General features: G+C 41.3%; 1 protein-coding gene across 1 annotated transcript in view; it reads left to right on the plus strand.

The window, feature by feature from the left end:
- The window catches only part of EIF2AK4 (eukaryotic translation initiation factor 2 alpha kinase 4), a 113916-nt gene that overhangs the window by 49650 nt on the left and 43247 nt on the right, over positions 1 to 21019 (plus strand). The window contains exons 12-18 of the mRNA XM_065873047.1: positions 9444 to 9877; positions 10741 to 10810; positions 13303 to 13386; positions 15177 to 15299; positions 17167 to 17271; positions 19141 to 19198; positions 20160 to 20239. Of these exons, the coding sequence (XP_065729119.1) occupies positions 9444 to 9877; positions 10741 to 10810; positions 13303 to 13386; positions 15177 to 15299; positions 17167 to 17271; positions 19141 to 19198; positions 20160 to 20239 (954 nt within the window). The remainder of the gene's footprint in view (positions 1 to 9443; positions 9878 to 10740; positions 10811 to 13302; positions 13387 to 15176; positions 15300 to 17166; positions 17272 to 19140; positions 19199 to 20159; positions 20240 to 21019) is intronic.

The following is a 21019-nucleotide window of genomic DNA, read 5'->3' on the forward strand; positions in this document are numbered from 1 at the left end:
TTGAGCATTCTTTCATGTGTTTGTTGGCAGTCTGTATATCTTCTTTGGAGAAATGTCTATTTAGGTCTTCTGCCCATTTTTGGATTGGGTTGTTTGTTTTTTTGATATTGAGCTGCATGAGCTGCTTGTAAATTTTGGAGATTAATCCTTTGTCAGTTGCTTCATTTAAAAATATTTTCTCCCATTCTGATGGTTGTCTTTTTGTCTTGTTTATGGTTTCCTTTGTTGTGCAAAAGCTATTAAGTTTCATGAGGTCCCATTTGTCAATTTTTGTTTTTATTTCCCTTTATCTAGGAGATGGGTCAAAAAGGGTCTTGCTGTGATTTATGTCATAGAGTGTTCTGCCTATGTTTTCCTCTAAGAGTTTGATAGTGTCTGGCCTTACATTTAGGTTTTTAATCCATTTTGAGTTTATTTTTGTGTATGGTGTTAGGGAGTATTCTAATTTCATTCTTTTACATGTAGCTGTCCAGTTTTCCCAGCACCACTTATTGAAGAGACTCTCTTTTCTCTACTGTATATTCTTGCCTCCTTTATCAAAGATAAGGTGACCATATGTGCGTGGGTTTATCTCTGGGCTTTCTATCCTGTTCCATTGATCTACATTTCTATTTTTGTGTCAGTACCATACTGTCTTGATTACTGTAGCTTTGTAGTATAGTCTGAAGTCCGGGAGCCTGATTCCTCCAGCTCTGTTTTTCTTTCTCAAGATTGCTTTGGCTATTTGGAGTCCTTTGTGTTTCCATACAAATTGTGAAATTTTTTGTTCTAGTTTTGTGGAAAATGCCAGTGGTAGTTTGATAGGGATTGCATTGAATCTGTACATTGCTTTGGGTAGTATAGTCATTTTCACAATGTTGATTCTTCCAATCCAAGAACATGGCATATCTCTCCATCTATTTGTATCATCTCTAATTTCTTTCATCAGTCTCTTATAGTTTTCTGCATCCAGGTCTTTTGTCTCCTTAAGTAGGTTTATTCCTAGATATTTTATTCTTTTTGTTGCAATGGTAAATGGGAATGTTTTCTTAATTTCTCTTTCAGATTTTTCATCATTAGTGTATAGGAATGCAAGAGATTTCTGTGCATTAAGTTTGTATCCTGCAACTTTACCAAATTCATTGATTAGCTCTAGTAGATTTCTGGTAGCATCTTTAGGATTCTCTATGTATAGTATCATGTCATCTGCAAACAGTGACAACTTTACTTCTTCTTTTCCGATTTGGATTCCTTTTATTTCTTTTTCTTCTCTGATCACCGTGGCTAAAACTTCCAAAACTATGTTGAATAATAGTGGTGACAGTGGGCAACATTGTCTTTTTCCTGATCCTAGTGGAAATGGTTTCAGTTTTTCACCATTGAGAATGATGTTGGCTGTGGGTTTGTCATATATGGCCTTTATTATGTTGAGGAAAGTTCCCTCTATGCCTACTTTCTGCAGGGTTTTTATCATAAATGGGTGCTGAATTTTGTCGAAAGCTTTCTCTGCATCTACTGAGATGATCATATGGTTTTTCTCCTTCCATTTGTTAATACAGTGTATCCCATTGATTGATTTGCGTATACTGAAGAATCTTTGCATTCCTGGGATAAACCCAACCTGACCATGGTGTATGATCCTTTTAATGTGCTGTTGGATTCTGTTTGCTAGTATTTTGTTGAGGATTTTTGCATCTATGTTCATCAGTGATATTGTCGTGTAGTTTTCTTTCTTTGTGACATCTTTGTCTGGTTTTGGTATCAGGGTGATGGTGGCCTCGTAGAATGAGTTTGGGAGTGTTCCTCCCTCTGCTGTATTTTGGAAGAGTTTGAGAAGGATAGATGTTAGCTCTTCTCTAAATGTTTGATAGAATTCGCCTTTGAAGCCATCTGGTCCTAGGCTTTTGTTTGTTGGAAGATTTTGAATCACAGTTTCAATTTCAGTGCTTGTGATTGGTCTGTTCATATTTTCTATTTCTTCCTGATTCAGTCTTGGAAGTTGTGCATTTCTAAGAATTTGTCCATTTCTTCCAGGTTGTCCATTTTATTGGCATATAGCTGCTTGTAGTAATCTCTCATGATCCTTTGTATTTCTGCAGTGTCAGTTGTTACTTCTCCTTTTTCATTTCTAATTCTATTGATTTGAGTCTTCTCCCTTTATTTCTTCATGAGTCTGGCTAATGGCTTATTAATTTTATCTTCTCAAAAACCAGCTTTTAGTTTGATTGATCTTTGCTATCATTTCCTTCATTTCTTTTTCATTTATTTCTGATCTGATCTTTATGATTTCTTTCCTTCTGCTAACTTTGGGGTTTTTTTCTTCTTTTTTCTCTTAATTGCTTTAGGTGTAAGGTTAGGTTGTTTATTTGAGGTGTTTCTTGTTTCTTAAGGTAGGATTGTATTGCTGTAAACTTCCCTCTTAGAACTGCTTTTGCTGCATCCCATAGGTTTTGGGTCGTCGTGTTTTCATTGTCATTTGTTTCTAGGTATTTTCTGATTTCTTCAGTGAGCTCTTGGTTATTAAATAGTGTATTATTTAACCTCCATGTGTTTCTATTTGTTACAGATTTTTTCCTGTAATTGATATCTAGTCTCATAGCGTTGTGGTCAGAAAAGATACTTGATAGGATTTCAATTTTCTTAAATTTACCAAGGCTTGACTTGTGACCCAAGATATGATCTATTCTGGAGAGTGTTCCATGAGCGCTTGAGAAGGAAGTGTATTCTGTTGTTTTTGGATGGAATGTCCTATAAATATCAATTAACTCCACCTTGTTTAATGTATCATTTAAAGCTTGTGTTTCCTTATTTATTTTCGTTTTGGATGATCTGTCCATTGGTGAAAGTGGGGTGTTAGAGTCCCCTACTATGATTGTGTTACTGTCGATTTCCCCTTTGATGGCTGTTAGTATTTGCCTTATGTATTGAGGTGCTCCTATGTTGGGTGCATAAATATTTACAATTGTTATATCTTCTTCTTGGATTGATACCTTGATCATTATGTAGTGTCCTTCCTTGTCTCTTTTAATAGTCTTTGTTTTAAAGTCTGTTTTGTCTGATATGAGAATTGCTACTCCAGCTTTCTTTTGATTTCCATTTGCATGGAATATCTTTTTCCATCCCCTCACCTTCAATCTGTATGTGTCCCTAGGTCTGAAGTGGGTCTCTTGTAGACAGCATATATATGGATCTTGTTTTTGTATCCATTCAGCCAATCTTTCTCTTTTGGTTGGAGCATTTAATCCATTTACATTTAAGGTAAATATCAGTATGTATCTTCCTATTACCATTTTCTTAATTGTTTTGGGTTTGTTATTGTAGGTCCTTTCCTTCTCTTGTGTTTCCTACCTAGAGAAGTGCCTTTAGCATTTGTTGTAAAGCTGGTTTGGTGGTGCTGAATTCTCTTAGCTTTTGCTTGTCTGTAAAGGTTTTAATTTCTCTGTCAAATCTGAATGAGATCCTTGCTGGGTAATCTTGGTTGTAGGTTTTTCCCCTTCGTCACTTTAAATATGTCCTGCCATTCCCTTCTGGCTTGCAGAGTTTCTGCTGAAAGATCAGCTGTTAACCTTATGTGGATTCCCTTATATGTTATTTGTTGTTTTTCCCTTGCTGCTTTTAATATTTTTTCTTTGTATTTAATTTTTGATAGTTTGATTAATATGTGTCTTGGTATGTTTCTCCTTGAATTTATCCTGTATGGGACTCTCTGTATTTCCTGGACTTAACTATTTCCTTTCCTATATTAGTGAAGTTTTCAACTATAATCTCTTCAAATATTTTCTCAGTCCCTTTTTTTTTGTCTTCTTCTTCTGGGACCCCTATAATTCGAATGTTGGTGTGTTTAATGTTGTCCCAGAGGTCTCTGAGACTGTCCTCAATTCTTTTCATTCTTTTTTCTTTATTCTGCTCTGCAGTAGTTATTTCCACTGTTTTATCTTCCATGTCACTTATCTGTTCTTCTGCCTCAGTTATTCTGCTATTGATCACTTCTAGAGAATATTTGATTTCATTTACTGTGTTATTCATCACTGTTTGTTTGCTCTTTAGTTCTTCTAGGTCCTTGTTAAACGTTTCTTGTATTTTCTCCATTCTATTTCCAAGATTTTGGAAGATCTTTACTATCATTATTCTGAATTCTTTTTCAGGTAGACTGCCTATTTCCTCTTCATTTGTTAGGTCTCGTGGGTTTTTACCTTCCTCCTTCATCTGCTGTGTGTTTCGCTGTCTTCTCATTTTGCTTAACTTACTGTGTTTGGGGTCTCCTTTTCGCAGGCTGCAGGTTTGTAGTTCCTGTTGTTTTTGGTGTCTGCCCCCAGTGGCTAAGGTTGGTTAAGTGGGTTGTGGAGGCATCCTGGTGGAGGGGACTAGTGCCTGTGTTCTGGTGGATGAGGCTAGATCTTGTCTTTCTGGTGGGCAGGTCCACGTCTGTTGGTGTGTTTTGGGGTGTCTGTGGCCTTACTATGATTTTAGGCAGCCCCTCTGCTAATGGGTGGGGTTGTGTTCCTGTCTTGCTAGTTGTTTGGCATAGGGTGTCCATCACTGTAGCTTGCTGGTCGTTGAGTGAAGGTGGGTCTTGGCGTTGAGATGGAGATCTCTGGGAGATTTTCACTGTTTGGAGCTCGGTGGTCTCTTGTAGACCAATGTCTTGAAGTTGGCTCTCCCACCTCAGAGGCACAGCCCTGACGCCTGGCTGGAGCACCAAGAGCCTGTCATCCACACAGCTCAGAATAAAAGGAAGAAAAAAAAGAAAGAAAGAAGATAAAATAAAATAAAATATAAAAGTTATTAAAATAAAAATTATTTTTTAAAATGTTTTTTAAGTAATAAAAGAAAAAAAAGAGGAAAGAAGAGAGCAACCAAAGCACAAAGCAAATCCACCAATGATAACAAGCACTAAAAGGTATACTAAAAAAAAAAAAAATACAAAAAATAGACCGAACCCTAGGACAAATGGTAAAAGCAAAGCTATACAGACAAAATCACACACAGAAGCATACACATACACACTCACAAAAAGAGAAAAAGGGAAAAAATATATATTTATATCGTTGCTCCCAAAATCCACCTCCTCAGTTTGGAATGATTCATTGTCTATTCAGGTATTCCAGAGATGCAGGGTAAATCAGTTTGATGGTGGAGATTTAATCCGCTGCTCCCGAGGCTGCTGGGAGAGATTTTCCTTTCTCTTCTTTGTTCACACATCTTCTCGGGTTCAGCTTTGGATTTGGACCCGCCTCTGGTGTAGGTTGCCTAAGGGCGTCTGTTCTTCGCTCAGACAGGACAGGGTTAAAGAAGCAGCTGACTGGGGGCTCTGGCTCACTCAGGCCGGAGGGGAGGGAGGGTTACGGAGTGCGGGGCAAGAGGCCAGTATGACATTGCAGCAGCCTGAGGTGTGCCGTGTGTTCTCCTGGGGAAGTTGTCCCTGGATCACGGGACCCTGGCCATGCCTGGCTGGGAGAGGAGGTGTGGATAGTGACCGGTGCTCGCACGCAGGGTTCTTCGTGGCTGCAGCAGCAGCCTTAGCGTCTCTTGCCCGTCTCTGGGGTCCGCGCTGTTAGCCGTGGCTCATGCCCGTCTCTGGAGCTCCTTTAAGCAGCGCTCTTAATCCCCTCTCCTCGCGCACCAGGAAACATAGAGGCAAGAAAAAGTCTCTTGCCTCTTCGACAGCTCCAGACTTTTCCCTGGACTCCCTCCTGCCTAGCCGTGGTGCACTAACCCCCTGCAGGCTGTGTTCACGCAGCCAACCCCAGTCCTCTCCCGGGGATCCCACCGAAACCCAAGCCTCAGCTGCCGGCCCCCACCCGTCCCAGCCAGTGAGCAGACAAGCCTCTCTCACTGGTAAGTGCTGGTCGGCTCCCATCCTCTGTGCGGCAATCTTTCCGCTTTGCCCTCCGCAGCGCTGTTGCTGCGCTCTCCTCTGTGGCACCGAAGCTCCCCCCTCCGCCACCCGCAGTCTCTGCCCGCAAAGGGGCTTCCCAGTGTGTGGAAATCTTTCCTCCTTCACAGCTCCCTCCCACTGGTGCAGGTCCCGTCTCTATTCTTTTGTCTCTGTTTTTTCTTTTTTCTTTTGTCCTGCCCAGGTACGTGGAGAGTTTCTTGCCTTTTGGGAGGTCTGAGTTCTTCTGCCAGCGTTTAGTAGGTGTTCTGTAGGAGTTGTTCCACGTGTAGATGTATTTCTGATGTATTTGTGTGGAGGAAGGTGATTCCACGCCATCTTGAAGCTGCTCCGTGATGCATTATTAAGGTGTGCTGCTGTTAGGTCTTCCCTTACTTATTCCAGGCTATTTGGGCAACTTTTATTATCGTCTGCCCCTTAAGAGAGAGTTTTCAACTCTTTTTGTGTAATTTAAGTATTTTGTTTGAATTTAAGAGTCCTAGATTACTGTTATCAAATCCATATGAGATATGTCATCTTACCCATAAGAAAGTAGCGCACAGGCTTCCCTGGTGGTGCAGTGGTTGAGAGTCCGCCTGCCAATGCCGGGGACACGGGTTCGTGCTCTGGTCCGGGAGGATCCCACATGCCATGGAGTGGCTGGGCCCGTGAGCCATGGCCACTGAGCCTGTGCGTCCGGAGCCTGTGCTCCACAACGGGAGAGGCCACAACAGTGAGAGGCCCACATACCGCAAAAACAAAACAAAACAAAACAAAAACAAAAAAGGAAAGTAGCGCACCATCAATAGGGCATGAGTCTGTTTCGGATTCTGAGAGTATTATTAGGAAGCATTACCTGTATCACTGTGGAAGGCCTTTTACATTGAAAAAAGAATTACATTAGTTTTTCTACAGAAAGACAAACTTAAGCAGGTTTTCCAAAAGAAAGTCATAATATCATGGGAAATTTTCAACTTTCTTCTTGAAAGTATAGCTATTACGTTTAGGTGATTAAATAGGTCTACTTTGGGCAGACAGATATCCTGATCAGGTAATCATAGTTATCTTTAAGAGGAGTGGGTGATTGAAGTTTATATTATCCCTTTATAATTTTGATCAACTCCTTTAACTTTAATTTTAGATTCTTGAATTCCAAACATGATCAAACTTCATTTCCTTTCAAGTACTTAAAACTGATTAGTAAGCTCATATAGCAAAAACATCTTAGTAACTTAATCCCCCATGTTTTTCCTGTGGTTTCTCCCTGTGAGAACCCAACAGTCCTCACACCCCATCTCTATTTTCAGGTTAAGGTAGGGCCATCTCCTCAGAGATCTGGAATTTCATTAGCAATTGGACCCATTACTGTTAATGCACCTTTGCATTTTAATAAATGAATTCCTAAGAGTTCTAGTGTAGCAAGCCCCACACCCCAGTCAGTGACACATAGTGTTACCAAACCAAAATTGGGTCAGCTCACCCACTCACAGTAAAGCCAACTTACTGACACTAGGATTTGATAGAGGATTTTGCAGCATTTATTGCAGGCACCAAGTAAGGAGTACGGGCAGCTAATAACCAAGAGACCCAAACTCCCCAGTGGATTCCAGGGAAGCATTTTTAAAGGCAAGGTGAGGGAGAGAGTTGCAGGGTGCATGGTCAGCTCGTGTACCATTCTTTGATTGGGTGACGGTGAGGTAAGAGGGTGGTGTCACGGGGCTTAACATCATCAGTTAAGATGTTAACTGGAACCAGACCGGTTCCAGCCGGTCTGGGGGCTACATGCTTATGCTCATCATGCAGTTAGATTCTTCTATCTGGTGGAGGTTTTAGTTTTAATATCTGTAAAACAACTCAGGGATGTGCATCAGACATGTTATCTATGTCCTTCAGGAAAGAACTAAAGATTCTGTGACTGTTATATGGCTGATTCACTTTTTAAATTGTTACCAATTCTCCTGGCCCAAATGCTGTTTTTTTTGTCACTACATGTTCACATTCTTTCAGTCATTATTGAGCAGCCTTTTGTGACTCGGGAGGCCTGGGAGAATAAAGCTTTTCTACAAACAAGACACAGGCAGAGGACATGGTGGGCGATTTGTCCTGGGAAGGCCCCACAGGGTCCTGCTTGGTTACAATAGCATATGTGATATGTACTGAGATATGAGGTTGAAAGACAGTGCCAAAACTTCCCCACAGTCCTCCACTCTATTAACGTGGCAGTAAAAGAACACACGGCTGTCATTTTTTGGGAGCACAGTTCCTATTTGCGGCTGTGTGCCAGGTGGCTCGTGAACCTTGTCTTTTAATCTCATGACATTCTTATGAAATAGGTATTATCCCATTTTGCAGATGAGGGAACCGATGCTGAGAGAAGTTATGTCATTTGCCTGAGGTCACATACATCACTGAGACATTTCAGCCAGCATTCAGACTGACACCTGTTTTACTCAAAAATGTACTTTGTACCACTATTTCTGTACCCCCAAAAAGATAATCTGAAGCTCACTTTTATAGTATTCCTTTCTCATTCCTAAAAGTAGTTTTTGGCATAGAAGCCTATGAGCCAAATAAGAGAATGATGCTCTCTTTTGTAACCAACTAGTTTCTCCCTCTGCGATGGGCAAGTTGTTAGTTTCCATCACTTCAGTTGCCCTGCATGGTTGGAACTGGAAGGTTCAGAAAACAAAATTTTATAAAAAATACTTCAGTCGACCCAATTGCATAGCAAAACTGCCCGGGGTAAGATGCCTGTATGTAAAATACGGCGATTTGGCCTTTGAAACAGTTTCTTGTGTTTTTCTTTTATTCTTAATTGTATTGTTCTAGTTTCCTTACATAACATCAGTTGTAAATCTTCAATCTTAGTAATAAAATCGATGGGCAGTAATTGTGTTAATGCCAATTACTTTATTTACTGAACACCTTTCTCTGTGACACCTTGATACAGGTGCTTTACTCACATCATTTCATTTAATCCTCACAGTCGCCTTTGAGGTAAGGGAAGTGGCATAAATGCCATTTTACAGATTAAAAAATCGAGTTTCAAGGAAATTAAGTCATTTGCCCAAGTTCTTTATAAGTTGAGAATTAGAATTTGCATGCAGGTCTGTTAAAACTGTTGCTTAGTTTGTGTTTGGTGACTTTAAGTTTAAAAAAACAAGTGGAGAGAAACTAAAATCACCTTCTAAAAATTTACACTGAGTTTGGAAGATGATTTTTTAAAAACAAGGTTAAAAAAGCAACAAGGTTTACTTGGAAATTTAGATAGCAGATGTGATATTGGGAAAGCAGGGATATAATCGTCAATAAAATGAATGATTAAAATGGAGATTATGTTTTCCCCAGAGTCTCTTAGCAGGCTCTATACATTTAGCTTGGGGTGATATGTTTTCTGTTTTTGGCAGTCACGACTTTCTTCAGCTTAAGAACTTCAGACACGTGGTCCTCGACTGTAGCTGTGGGTTCTGACTCAGAACTCGGGGTTCTCCTTGGGAGGGGATGGGCTGACACGGTAGGGATGCCAGTCGGTACAGGGTTTGGAGTGGCTGACCTGCCGGACCCCTCTCCTTTCTCCTTCGTGCGGCAGGTGCAGAACAAGCTGGACGGCTGCTGCTACGCGGTGAAGCGCATCCCCATCAACCCGGCCAGCAGGCACTTCCGCAGGATCAAGGGCGAGGTGACGCTGCTGTCGCGCCTGCACCACGAGAACATCGTGCGCTACTACAACGCCTGGATCGAGAGGCACGAGCGGCCGGCGGGCCCCGCGACGCCGCCCCCAGAGGCGGGACCCCAGGCCCTGGATGGGCGAGCCTTGCCCCGACTGCCCATCGGTGACAGCGACACGGACGGCCCGGGCAGCGTGGAGGCGGCCGCGCCGCCGCCCATCCTCAGCAGCTCGGTGGAGTGGAGCACATCGGCTGAGCGCTCGGGCAGCGCCCGCTTCCCCGCCGCCGGCCCGGACTCCAGCAGCGACGAGGATGACGACGAGGAGCACAACGGCGTCTTCTCACAGTCCTTCCTGTAAGAGTTCCCGGGCGCTGCTGGCTCATCCCCGCCAAGCCCAGGCCGGGGAAGGGGAGGGACTTGGTTAGAAATCCAGTCCTGTGGACCATGATGAAATACATGTATATGCAACTCAGTTTTAGAGAGTAACCAAATTCAGTCCAAGGGTTTTTCCCCTCTAATACCTTCAAGAGATCTCCAAAATCCAAGCCCTGGAGGAAGGAAAAATAGAAACTTCTTCCAGTCCCTCCTCTTAATACATTTAATAGGATTTTTAAAAGAGCATTCTTTTTAGGTAAGGGCTTCCGACTCTGTGGAGCATAAAGGAACTAATTTGGAGTCTTGACATAGGACCTACTGCAGTTCTAAAAAGGGTTACCAAACCAGTAATTATGATCCTAAAATAAAGTTTAAAGTTTAACGCATCTCAGGGCTTCCCTGGTGGCGCAGTGGTTGAGAATCTGCTTGCCAAGGCAGGGGACACGGGTTCGAGCCCTGGTCCAAGAAGACCCCACATGCCACGGAGCGGCTGGGCCCGTGAGCCACAATTACTGAGCCTGCGCGTCTGGAGCCTGTGCTCCGCAACAAGAGAGGCCACAATAGTGAGAGGCCCGCGCACCGCGATGCAGAGTGGCCCCGGCTTGCCACAACTAGAGAAAGCCCTCGCACAGAAACGAAGACCCAACACAGCTTTAAATTAATTAATTAATTAATTAAAAAGATGTTAATAAAGTTTAACACATCTCAGAATCCACCCTGGTCATTTACATTCATGTTTTATTTCATTGTATCCATTTGGATACAGTTTATCATAACTCTGAGCTATTGAATTGTAACAGGGAATTTGGTTTCTTTAGTCTTTCTCTATTTCTCTTTTTAAGACCTGCTTCAGATTCTGACAGTGATATCATCTTTGACAATGAAGATGAGAACAGTAAAAGTCAGAATCAGGTAAATATATAAATAGAAGTTACACCATTTTATTCTTCATGGGATGGGTACATAAGCAAATGTTTGATGTTATAAACCTCAGGTAAAATAGTAAAGCCTTAATCTGATATGCAGATATAGAAACTGTCGATTTTAAAACATGATTTTTTAAAGTAAGCTACTCATAGGGTTACTTATAGGTCTTAATTTATCCACATAATAAAAAGAGAAGAATAAATTGACATACTGGTTTTTTTTTGTTTTATTTTGCTTTTAGTGAAAACCACTTCCTAGAGGATTTTAGGAAACATTATGTGGTTGGGGATGAGGGTTGAATGCAAATTAATTGAGTAACTAAACAGCCTAATTGTGGAGTTATGTAGGTCTCTCTCACATCAATTAATCTTGATGACTTACTCTCATAAACCACCCTCTGGAACAGTGTTTTAACACTGTGGGTTATGATCCTGTAATGGGTTATGAAATCAGTTTCAAGGGTTACAACCAGCTTCATTTTATTTTATTTTTATAATTTATTTTTTTCATTTTATTTTTAATGCTGTAGAGAAGAGTAAAGATACCAAAATGTGTCACACTAGTAAAGGTAAACTCTGTTCGTAGAACTTGTCTCTTATGAGTATATGTATTAGGTGTAATATAAAATACAACATGGTCTGAAAGATTTGAGAAACGCTGCTCTAAGCCTTGGACCCCACTCAATTCTGTATATTCCTGCATCCAGGCCAGCAGAGCCCCTCAGTGGTGATGGCTTGGAGTTGGTGTGAAGCTTTATAATTTCCAGGGCTGTCAGTTATTGCTAGAGAAACCTTCTGCAGCTGGGGATTGGATGCAGTGACTTTACTACCAGGCATAAAAATATAATTACAAGCAGGGTGCACTCATAGCAGATAAGAAGAAGTCTAGGGCTTCCCTGGTGGCGCAGTGGTTGAGAGTCCACCTGCAGATGCAGGGGACACGGGTTCGTGCCCCGGTCCGGGAGGATCCCACGTGCCGCGGAGCGGCTGGGCCCATGAGCCATGGCCACTGGACCTGGCGCGTCCGGAGCCTGTGCTCCGCAACGGGAGAGGCCACAACAGTGAGAGGCCCGTGTACCGCCAAAAAAAAAAAAAAAAAAAAGTCTACACATAGACTGTCTTAGATAAGCAGTTAAATTGGTTTGAATGAGGTTTGAATGCTTTAGCCAGCACTTTTTTTTTTGGCTGTGCCGAGCAGTATGCAGGATCTTAGTTCCCCAACCAGGGATCGAATCTGTGCCCCCTGCAGTGGAAACACGGAGTCTTAACCATTGGATTACCAGGGAAGTCCCAGCATTTTTTAAAAGTACTTCCCTTTTCTATTAAAATCCCCTTAACCCCTGAGGAAGTTTAAGGAATAATAGCACAAGTAGTCTAACTGCTTTGGTTTTAGCATTAGTTATGCATACAATCATTATGGGGGCACCAAATTTACAATTCTGGTTTTTCTCAATTAAGGGAGATATCCCATGAGCATTCTAATTAATGGGTAGAAGCCTCTAAGAGATTAACAATCTTGTACAGATAATCCCCAGAATAAATAAATGATTCAAGAGTAGAATTGGAATTCCCTGGCTGTCCAGTGGTTAGGGCTCCGAGGTTTCACTACGGATGGCCTGGGTTCAATCCCTGATCGGGGAACTAAGATCCCACAAGCTACACAGTGTCGCCAAAAAAAAAAAAAAAATAGTAGAATTTGTTTACAGAGCAGTTTTTTTCCTTCAATAAAGATAAAATGTTGAAAAAATGTTTCCACACAAAAAATGCAAATCAGAAACAGTCAAATGCTACCTAATGCTTTCCCATACTTGGGGGTAGGAGGGAGTATTTAAATATGTCTATTAGAAGAAGAAAGAATTTTCTTTTAAGGGACATGAGTTAGAAGAACAGCTGTAGGGGACTGGCAGACTAACCATGTGGAAAAGTAGTGTAGAGGATCGGTCACCCTAAGTGTCGGCTGGGTGGTGGTTCTTCAGTGCTGTAGCCGAGGGCAGTGTGCCGTCTGGTAATGTGATCACATTTAAATTGTTTTAGCTAAAGATGGATTTCTCATCTTCTGTTTCCAAAGTAAGCCTACCATCAAAGGTAGGCATTCCAATAAAACTGAAGTCTTAAAATATTAGCCTGTGTACATTCTACCCTTCTTATCCATAGAAAGATAGCAAGTGGTGAGAAGGAATTGACTTAGAGCCTTTCTGTGGATTACCTTTAATACCCGCCTGTTTCCTATTGTCCCCATCTTTGTTCTGTACAGTAACAGACCTGTAAACTGTGCATTACATTCTGGTATTGGCAAAATTGCCTTTTAAATGCTGTAAGCATCTAAAGGACAGTAGTTGTTGTTCTGCTCACTCACCTTCCCTCTAAGGCAGCAGGATAGCTATCTATGTGGTAGGGGCAGGAACAAAAGACTTGGTGGTGGTGATCTTGTTTCATTTCAGCCTCATTTTGAGCTCTCGTGTGTTCCTCTTGGGTTAGGATGAAGATTGCAATGGAAAGAACAGTTGCCATGAAAGTGAGCCACCGGCAACCACTGAGGCTGTGCACTACCTCTACATCCAGGTAAGGCCCTGGCATGCAGCTCAGTGACACGGCAACTCCCAGTACTATGCTGGTGGGTAGGTTTTGGGAGATGAGAGCAAGAGAGCGAGCAAAGAGGGCTCATCGCACTGCCAAAGATTAATTGGCCAGAGAGAATTATAGCATGGAGGCCCTTTCCCCCTGCCTTGAACCCATGCTCTCCTGTACCGTAGCAGGAGATGGCACAGGGCAGTGGTTCCAGCTCTGGACTTAACTTAGGCTGTGTAAGTTTACATCCTGGATCCACCGGTCACAGCTTTGTGAGCTCAGGCACGGTTCTTCAGCATTCTGTGTCCCAGGTTCCCCACCTATAAATTAAACAGTAGCAGTTACCTCAATGGCTTGTGAAGAATACACAAAATAACATGTGTGAAGTAATTAGAACCCACCTGAGTTCCATAAGCGCTAGACTGTGCATGTACAGAAACTCTACTTTGTCTAACAAGTTAAATCTGGACAAGCAAGGTACGAGGCACATACATCCTCGTGTGTACAGAAGAAACACCCACCTGGTTTTAGGAAAGTGGCTTGTCCTGGAACCCCTGAGGGACAGGAGAACCAGTTCTAGTGGGGCATTATTAAAGGGAAGCTTATAGGCTTTGTCCTGCTCACACTTCCGAGGGGTGCATTCTGGACAGTGGTGAGCTCAGCCAGCAGAGGGACAGCCACAGACCAAAGCGGAAAACTTGCCTCTGGCCCAAGTGAACAGGACCGTGAGTCATTATTAGTGTTTTCAGTCACATGTGCAAGGAAGCAGGTCTTTAAATGTGAGATACAGTACTATGCCCAAGAAGGAGCCCTCAGACAAGTGTAACGTTTCAAAAGAGTCTAGTTAGGTGGTTGCTTTCCTGGGGTTACAGCGGGTTTTAGGTTTTCCCTAAACATAAACCACTTACACACATGATAAAGCATTCGTCCCCCAAACCGCTAACTGTTGAGTATCTACTACATGCCATTATGCCGTAAACAGTTACAGTGAGACAGAAATACCTAGCAGAGGTACGTGAGGTGTGGTAGGATCTTGGTGTGGGAGGCCTGGAGGATGAGTCAGAGTTTGTAGATGTTATTCTGAGCATGAGAGGATATTCCTCTCATTTAAAATGACATGTTCCTCTCTTTGAAAACAAGAAAGTCCTTCTTCATGAGAAATCTCAACTGTGGCACTGGTTTGAAACATAGGCTAGTTTCATAAATCAAATGCTGCATGTTGCTCTAAGGTTTAAATGATATTGCATTGTTTTCTGATAGATTAATACACTTAAGAAGGATGAGATAGAGCCCTTTCTTAAATGTTTGATAGGGCCTTTTCTTAAATGTTTTGATATTTACAATGTTTTGCTCTAGACTTGAAGGTCATTGTCATTAATTTAACATGCAAATGAGAAAGGCTAATGACATCATTGGATTATTAATTAGCCCTTCTTGGAAATTTGGGTTTGGAAACAATCTTGTAAAACAAAAAATACACTTTTACTTAATTCTAAGTGTTTTCATATTATATGTGACAAGGATTTTAAAGTCTTATTTTTTTAATGAACAATAATATAAAAAATAAAAATGATTTTGTTGGAGTGCTAAGATTATGCATATTTCTTCCCAATTTTTTTTAATACTGTTGGTTTCTTTTTTTAATTAAAAAAAATAAGCCTTTTCCATAAGTATTTAAAATCCATGGTACACATTTTTAAATGGGGGATTACATTAATTGCCATTGTCCTCCTTAATTGAAACTCTATATCATCAAATCCTGCCTGGTTTGTTCTTGTCCATAGATGGAGTACTGTGAAAAGAGCACTTTACGTGACACAATTGACCAGGGACTATATCGAGACACCGTCAGGCTCTGGAGGCTTTTCCGAGAGATTCTGGATGGATTGGCTTATATCCATGAAAAAGTAAGCTTTGCAATATTTTATATCTGAAAAACTTACGTTTACATAAAACTTATAACAAAATCAAATATTGGGAGATTTGAGAAAACCTAAAATAGAGGGAAAATTATGGGTATGTTGAAATAATCTATTTTTATAGGAAATAGAACATATCAAAAGACGAGAAAATAGTATAAAGCATCAAAGTTCAAAGAAAGCATTGAAGGATAGAAGAGGGGTCAGCAAACTATAGCCCATGGGTCAAATCTAACTCCCTACCTGCTTCTGTTCAGCCTGTGAGCTAAGACTGGCCCTTACATTTTTAAATGGTTGTAAAAAATTGAAAGAAGGGTAATATTTCATGATACCTGAAAATTCTATGAAATTCAAATGTGTCCATAAATAACATTGTACTGGAACAGGGCCATACCAGTTTATGTGTTGCCTGTGGCTGTTCTTGTGCTGCACTGTGGAGTTGAGTGGTTGTGGCAGAGACTGTGTGGCCCATAAAGCCTAAAAGATTTACTGTCTGGTCCTTTACAGAAAAAGTTTGCCAGCCTCCGGGTTAGGTGGAAATAAGTGAACATGTATAGAACATGAGGATGATTCCTTGAGTGGTTTAGATAAAGTGAGAGTGTGATTAATACCTGTCAAGATATGTGATTCTGACTTAGTGCTACCTTTCCTAGGAACATGGGAAAATTAGAAAGTCATCTAGCAAGGGTAGAGATGAGACTAACATAGTTTGCCGCATGTATAAAAGTCACTGTAAAGCTAGAAATTGTCATCATGATGTAAATGCTAATGGACCTAGCTTCAAGATGAAACACTGCTTACATTTTAAAAATGGGATTGTCTAATGTGTTAGTGTAAATACGTTTTTTCCTTTGCCTCAATTTTCTTTAACCTTAAATTATTTATACTGTACCATATTTAGTAAAAAGCCAGGACTATAATTTACAGATGTCTAGTTTATAAATGATTTGGTGGAAGTGGAATTTGCAAGGTTGGACATAAAAATGAGCTCTAATGAAGGTCATTAGAACTCTATTACTGTGCTAGCGTCCCGGGGTCCTAGAACCGTGCTCCGTGCGCTGTCTTTCTTGCCATCTAATCTGCTCAGTACCTGCCAACCATTTGTTGGGTGTCTAACACTGCCAAACCTAGAAATAGAGAAAGGCACAAGTGTATGACAAACCCCATACTTGAGAGGGACTTCCTGTTTTTTTGAGGGAGCCGAAATTTACCTTCATGTAACAGTAAGAGAGATCACACCATCAAGTGTTTTTATTACGTTTATTTCCTGTATTATAGTACTGGAAACAGTAAGCATGATGAGGATGCTATTAGGAAGGGGAGAAAGTAGTGTTCGTGTAACGAGTAATCATTGAGCACTTACCTGGTATGCTGGGAATGCAAAGTTGAATTATTAGAATTACTGTGGAAGTCTTCATGAATGAGTTGGCACTTGTAAATATTGGTACAATTCCAATGAGTGGAGAAAAGCCTGGGCAGGGCAGGTAGCCTGAAGAAATGAGTAGAAGAGGGAATGAAAATTGTGTGTATCTCCCTGACCAGAGCAAGGGTTTTGTGATGCAGTAGAGAGAAAGATCATTGTGAACCTGATAGACAGGGGTCTTGGATGCCAAAGGGAACCGTTTGGATTGGACCTGATAAGGACCACCAGCAGGTAGATTGGGAGAGGGTGGCAAGGTCATTGGCAGGACGTTTGGGAGACATTGCGGAGGTCAGACAGCCTGGACTAGCATGGTCTGCGGGAGAAGACCTCATCCAATTTTCATCACTAGGTTGGCCTTTCAAATGAGGAAACAGGTATGATATAAGTTATGTTTGGGAAAAAATTGTTGGTTTCTTTGCTCTTTTCCATCAGGGAATGATTCACCGAGATTTGAAGCCTGTCAACATTTTTTTGGATTCTGATGACCATGTAAAAATAGGTGATTTTGGTTTAGCGACAGACCATCTAGCCTTTGCTGTGAGTATTTTTTTGATTCAAGTGTGCCTGAAAATGGACCCATGTGCCTTAATTATCCTGTCTTCTAACATTCTCATGACTATGAGTTCCCTGAACTCTGCTGTGTAATCCCCAGGAAAGTATACAAGTCTGAAGGGGCAGCTGCAAACGATCCTGCAGGCTTTGAAATTGTGAATACGTTTTCGTGAGTGCGTTCCACTTGAGAGACATAAAATTACTAGTTGGTGGGTGATATTTAGGTCAAAGGCATGAAATACTTTATGAAACGTTTTGGTCTACCATGCCAGGCACTGGGCTAGATGCTTTACACCCGATGGGCTTTTAGTTAGCTTAAGGAAATAAGGCTCAAAAACGGTAAAACATCAGAAGAATGAGTTCTAGACAACATAAATCAGAAGGTATTAATGCTCTTCTTCACAACACTGTTGAGTTTGTATGTTTGTATGTTAAACATACAAAGCTAATATAATGTGAAGTGAGAGAAATAGTCATATAAGACTTAAAAACAGGAGAAATTTTGCATATGGTTACGAGGATCAAGGAGGGCTGTATAAAGAAAACAGCATTTCAGATGAGCCTTAAAGGATGGGTGGGAGTCCAATAGGCTGAGATTGAGGACAGGGCTTGGTGACAGCAGGGTAGGGGCTTCCCGAGAGAAAGAACAGCATAAGCAAAGGCCCTGGGGTAAGCAGACATGATTGTTGAAGGCCAGCATGTTGTCTGGTTGGTTGAAACTATGAGGTGTAGGGGAGCAGTGAGAGAAGATGCTTGAAGGTTGGGGATTCTTGGAGGTGTCAGGCCTTGAGTGCTGGGGGAAGAGTTTTACTTAACATCATAAGCCAGAGATTAGGCACCAAAATCTGTGGTAAATGCAGTTAATTATAAGGGTGGTCAAAAAAAGAAACTAGGATTTGGATTAATGGTGAGAAAAACCTCAGGGGTTAAAGTAGAAGGTGAGGTTAGAAGGAGCAGAGAGGGAGGTAATGGAAGGGGGACAGTAAGGACATGGTCCTGACCAGAACACTGGGGAATTTGAAGAGTGCTAAGACCAAGGAAGGGCTCTATGGGGATTTGATCCCCAAACTAACAAATGTAACTTGATATCTGTAGGCTGTAATAGTAGGGAGGTAGATAAGAGCACAGGCTCTGGAGGCCCACTTCCCTGGGCTAGAATCCTTGGGCAGGTTACTTAACCTCTTAGTATTCTTTCCATAAAATGTGCCTAATACAAGTACCAGCTTCAAAGTTGTCACCAGCATAAAATAAGAATATAGGTAAAGCCCTGGAACATTGCCTGGCTCTACGAGTATTAGAGCTCCTGTTATTGATGGCAGTGCTCGTGATAGGAATCTGTGGAGAGATGTCAGAAAAATAGTGATTTAGAGGAATGCTGTCACAGATGTAGTGGAAGAAGGGAGGCTGCCTAAGAGGTATTAGCAGTGACAGCGGAACAGATTTGGTGACCAGCCTCTAGGAAAGAAGAGTAAAAATTGACCCAGTGGAAAAATTAGAAGAGTTAGAAAGTGAGTTCGTTGTTATTAATATACCTTTACTTTTCCCAGTAAATAGATTCTGTTTTGGCATTTGAAATATGAAAATAAATTAGTTTAGGTAAGTTTTCAGGGGGTTCTGCCACGAAGGAGTTCTACAGTGAATTGCCCTTCTCCTTGATCTCACTGGGTTTTCCAGTGAGACCTGCATTAGTAGGCTAACTAAACTAAAAAAAATTTAAAGCTCAAAAAAGCATTATTATAGTTATTCTGGTTTCCGTGTAATATTTTTCAGTCAGTCTTCATTTAGAAATGATAATCCATTCCTGTGAAATAATATAACATTTTAATTTGTTATTTGGCTTACTTGAATTTTTAGGCTGACGGCAAACAAGATGATACATCAGGAGATCACTTGATTAAATCAGACCCTTCAGGTAAATCCAGAAGACTGTATATTTAATTTGTGTGTAACAAGCAATCCACAAAATTTCTTTTTTTCTCTTTTATCTTTTTTTAACATACAAAAACTTTACATATGTAATGTATACAACCTGAGGAGTTTAGAGGTACATACACACCTAAGAAAGCATCACCACAATCTATGCCATAAACATATCCATCACCTCCAAGTTTCTTCCTGCCCTCTTATTTATTATTACTATTATTATTAATTTTGTGATAAGAACACTTAGCATAAGATCTACCCTCTTAGGAAAATTTCATTTGATTATTATTTTTTTGGCGGGGAGCGCACCGTGCAGCATGTGGGGATCTTAGTTCCCCGACCGGGGTTGAAACCCGTGCCCCCTGCAGTGGAAGTGCAGAGTCTTAACCACTGGACCACCAGGGAAGTCCAGGAAAATTTTAAATATGCAGTACAGAATAAAATTTCTCAAAGTGAAACCTTTTTTTCATTTGTAAAGATTTTATTCTAAAGCAAATTATAATTATTCATTATAATTAAATTTATTCATTAAATTAACAAAATTATGAAAATGCTTTAATTTTTTTCCCTTTTCACTATATAGATTGTTCTTCAGAAGTCTAAGAAATTAGACCTTCAATTAGAATAATTTACTCCTCTGGGTAGGCAGTTATACTTTGACCCCAGGTGGTAATAGGAGGTTGCCTCATGACCTGGGCCATCTGGGGTCTTCCTGCCTGGCACTGCCCCTTTACCACAGCAAAGCCATCCTGTGTGGAACAAAGTGTGTGGCCATCCACGATTTAGGGTTAATAGCTTGGTGAAATGCATGCTGCTTCTTCCTGTGAATAGTGTAAACAATTAACAGACCATGTCTCTTAAGAAACTTTTTTTGTTTTGTTTTGTTAAAAATTGGCCTTATCTCTAAGTCCTGTTATTGGAAATCCTTCCCTCTGCCTTCTTCCATGCAGGTCATTTGACTGGGATGGTTGGCACTGCTTTATATGTAAGCCCAGAGGTCCAAGGCAGCACCAAATCTGCATACAACCAGGTAAAGAGGAAGGTTTTTGGGGGAAAGGAAAGATCCCAAGAGAGAGATAAAAGTAAGAATATCAAGATTACAGCATTTGGGGTTTAGTTACCAGCTGAAATAGTCAGGAACATTCATTCACTCAATATATATCCACATGTCTATTGAGCGACTGCTCCAAATAGGACACGTGATGCCCAAGGACAGTGACTGAAGCTGGCACTATTGTTGCCAAGGAGCTTACAGTCCCTCCATCCATCTAAAGAAGATTTGAACTAACTGGTCCTGGGCCAGGCCCCGGGAACACAGGGAACGAGGCAATCAAGTAATAAGACATCTTATTCCAGCCCTCTGGGAACTTGTCCATTGGTGGATGATAGTGGATGAAACAGACAGTAGACAAATAAAAAATTTTTAAATCACAAACTCTGTAGGAACTAAGAAGAAAGGAAATGGAGTCCAGTGACCAGAGAACAGTAAAAGACATCATCTTTAGGTCGACTGACTAGAGAAAGCCTCCCCAAGAGGATGGGTTTCAGGATAGAGGAGGAAAGCGGGGAGAAGCCATGCAAAGTTGGGGGCTGGAGCTTGGCTGGGAGAGAAGAGGGGTAAGCAGAGGAAATAGCATGCAGAGAGAAGACTGTGGGTGAGAGCTAGCGTGGCTCACTTAGGACAGTCACAGAGAAGGTCAGTGTGGCTGCAGCGTGGTGAGAGCTATGAGGGCGAGAGGCATGAAGCAAAGCTGAAGGAAAGGCCAGGGTCGGATGATGCAGGGCCAGCTTAGCCATGATAAGGGACGTG

This window comes from Phocoena phocoena, chromosome 2, assembly GCF_963924675.1.
Source record: "Phocoena phocoena chromosome 2, mPhoPho1.1, whole genome shotgun sequence".
Lineage (NCBI taxonomy): Eukaryota > Metazoa > Chordata > Mammalia > Artiodactyla > Phocoenidae > Phocoena > Phocoena phocoena.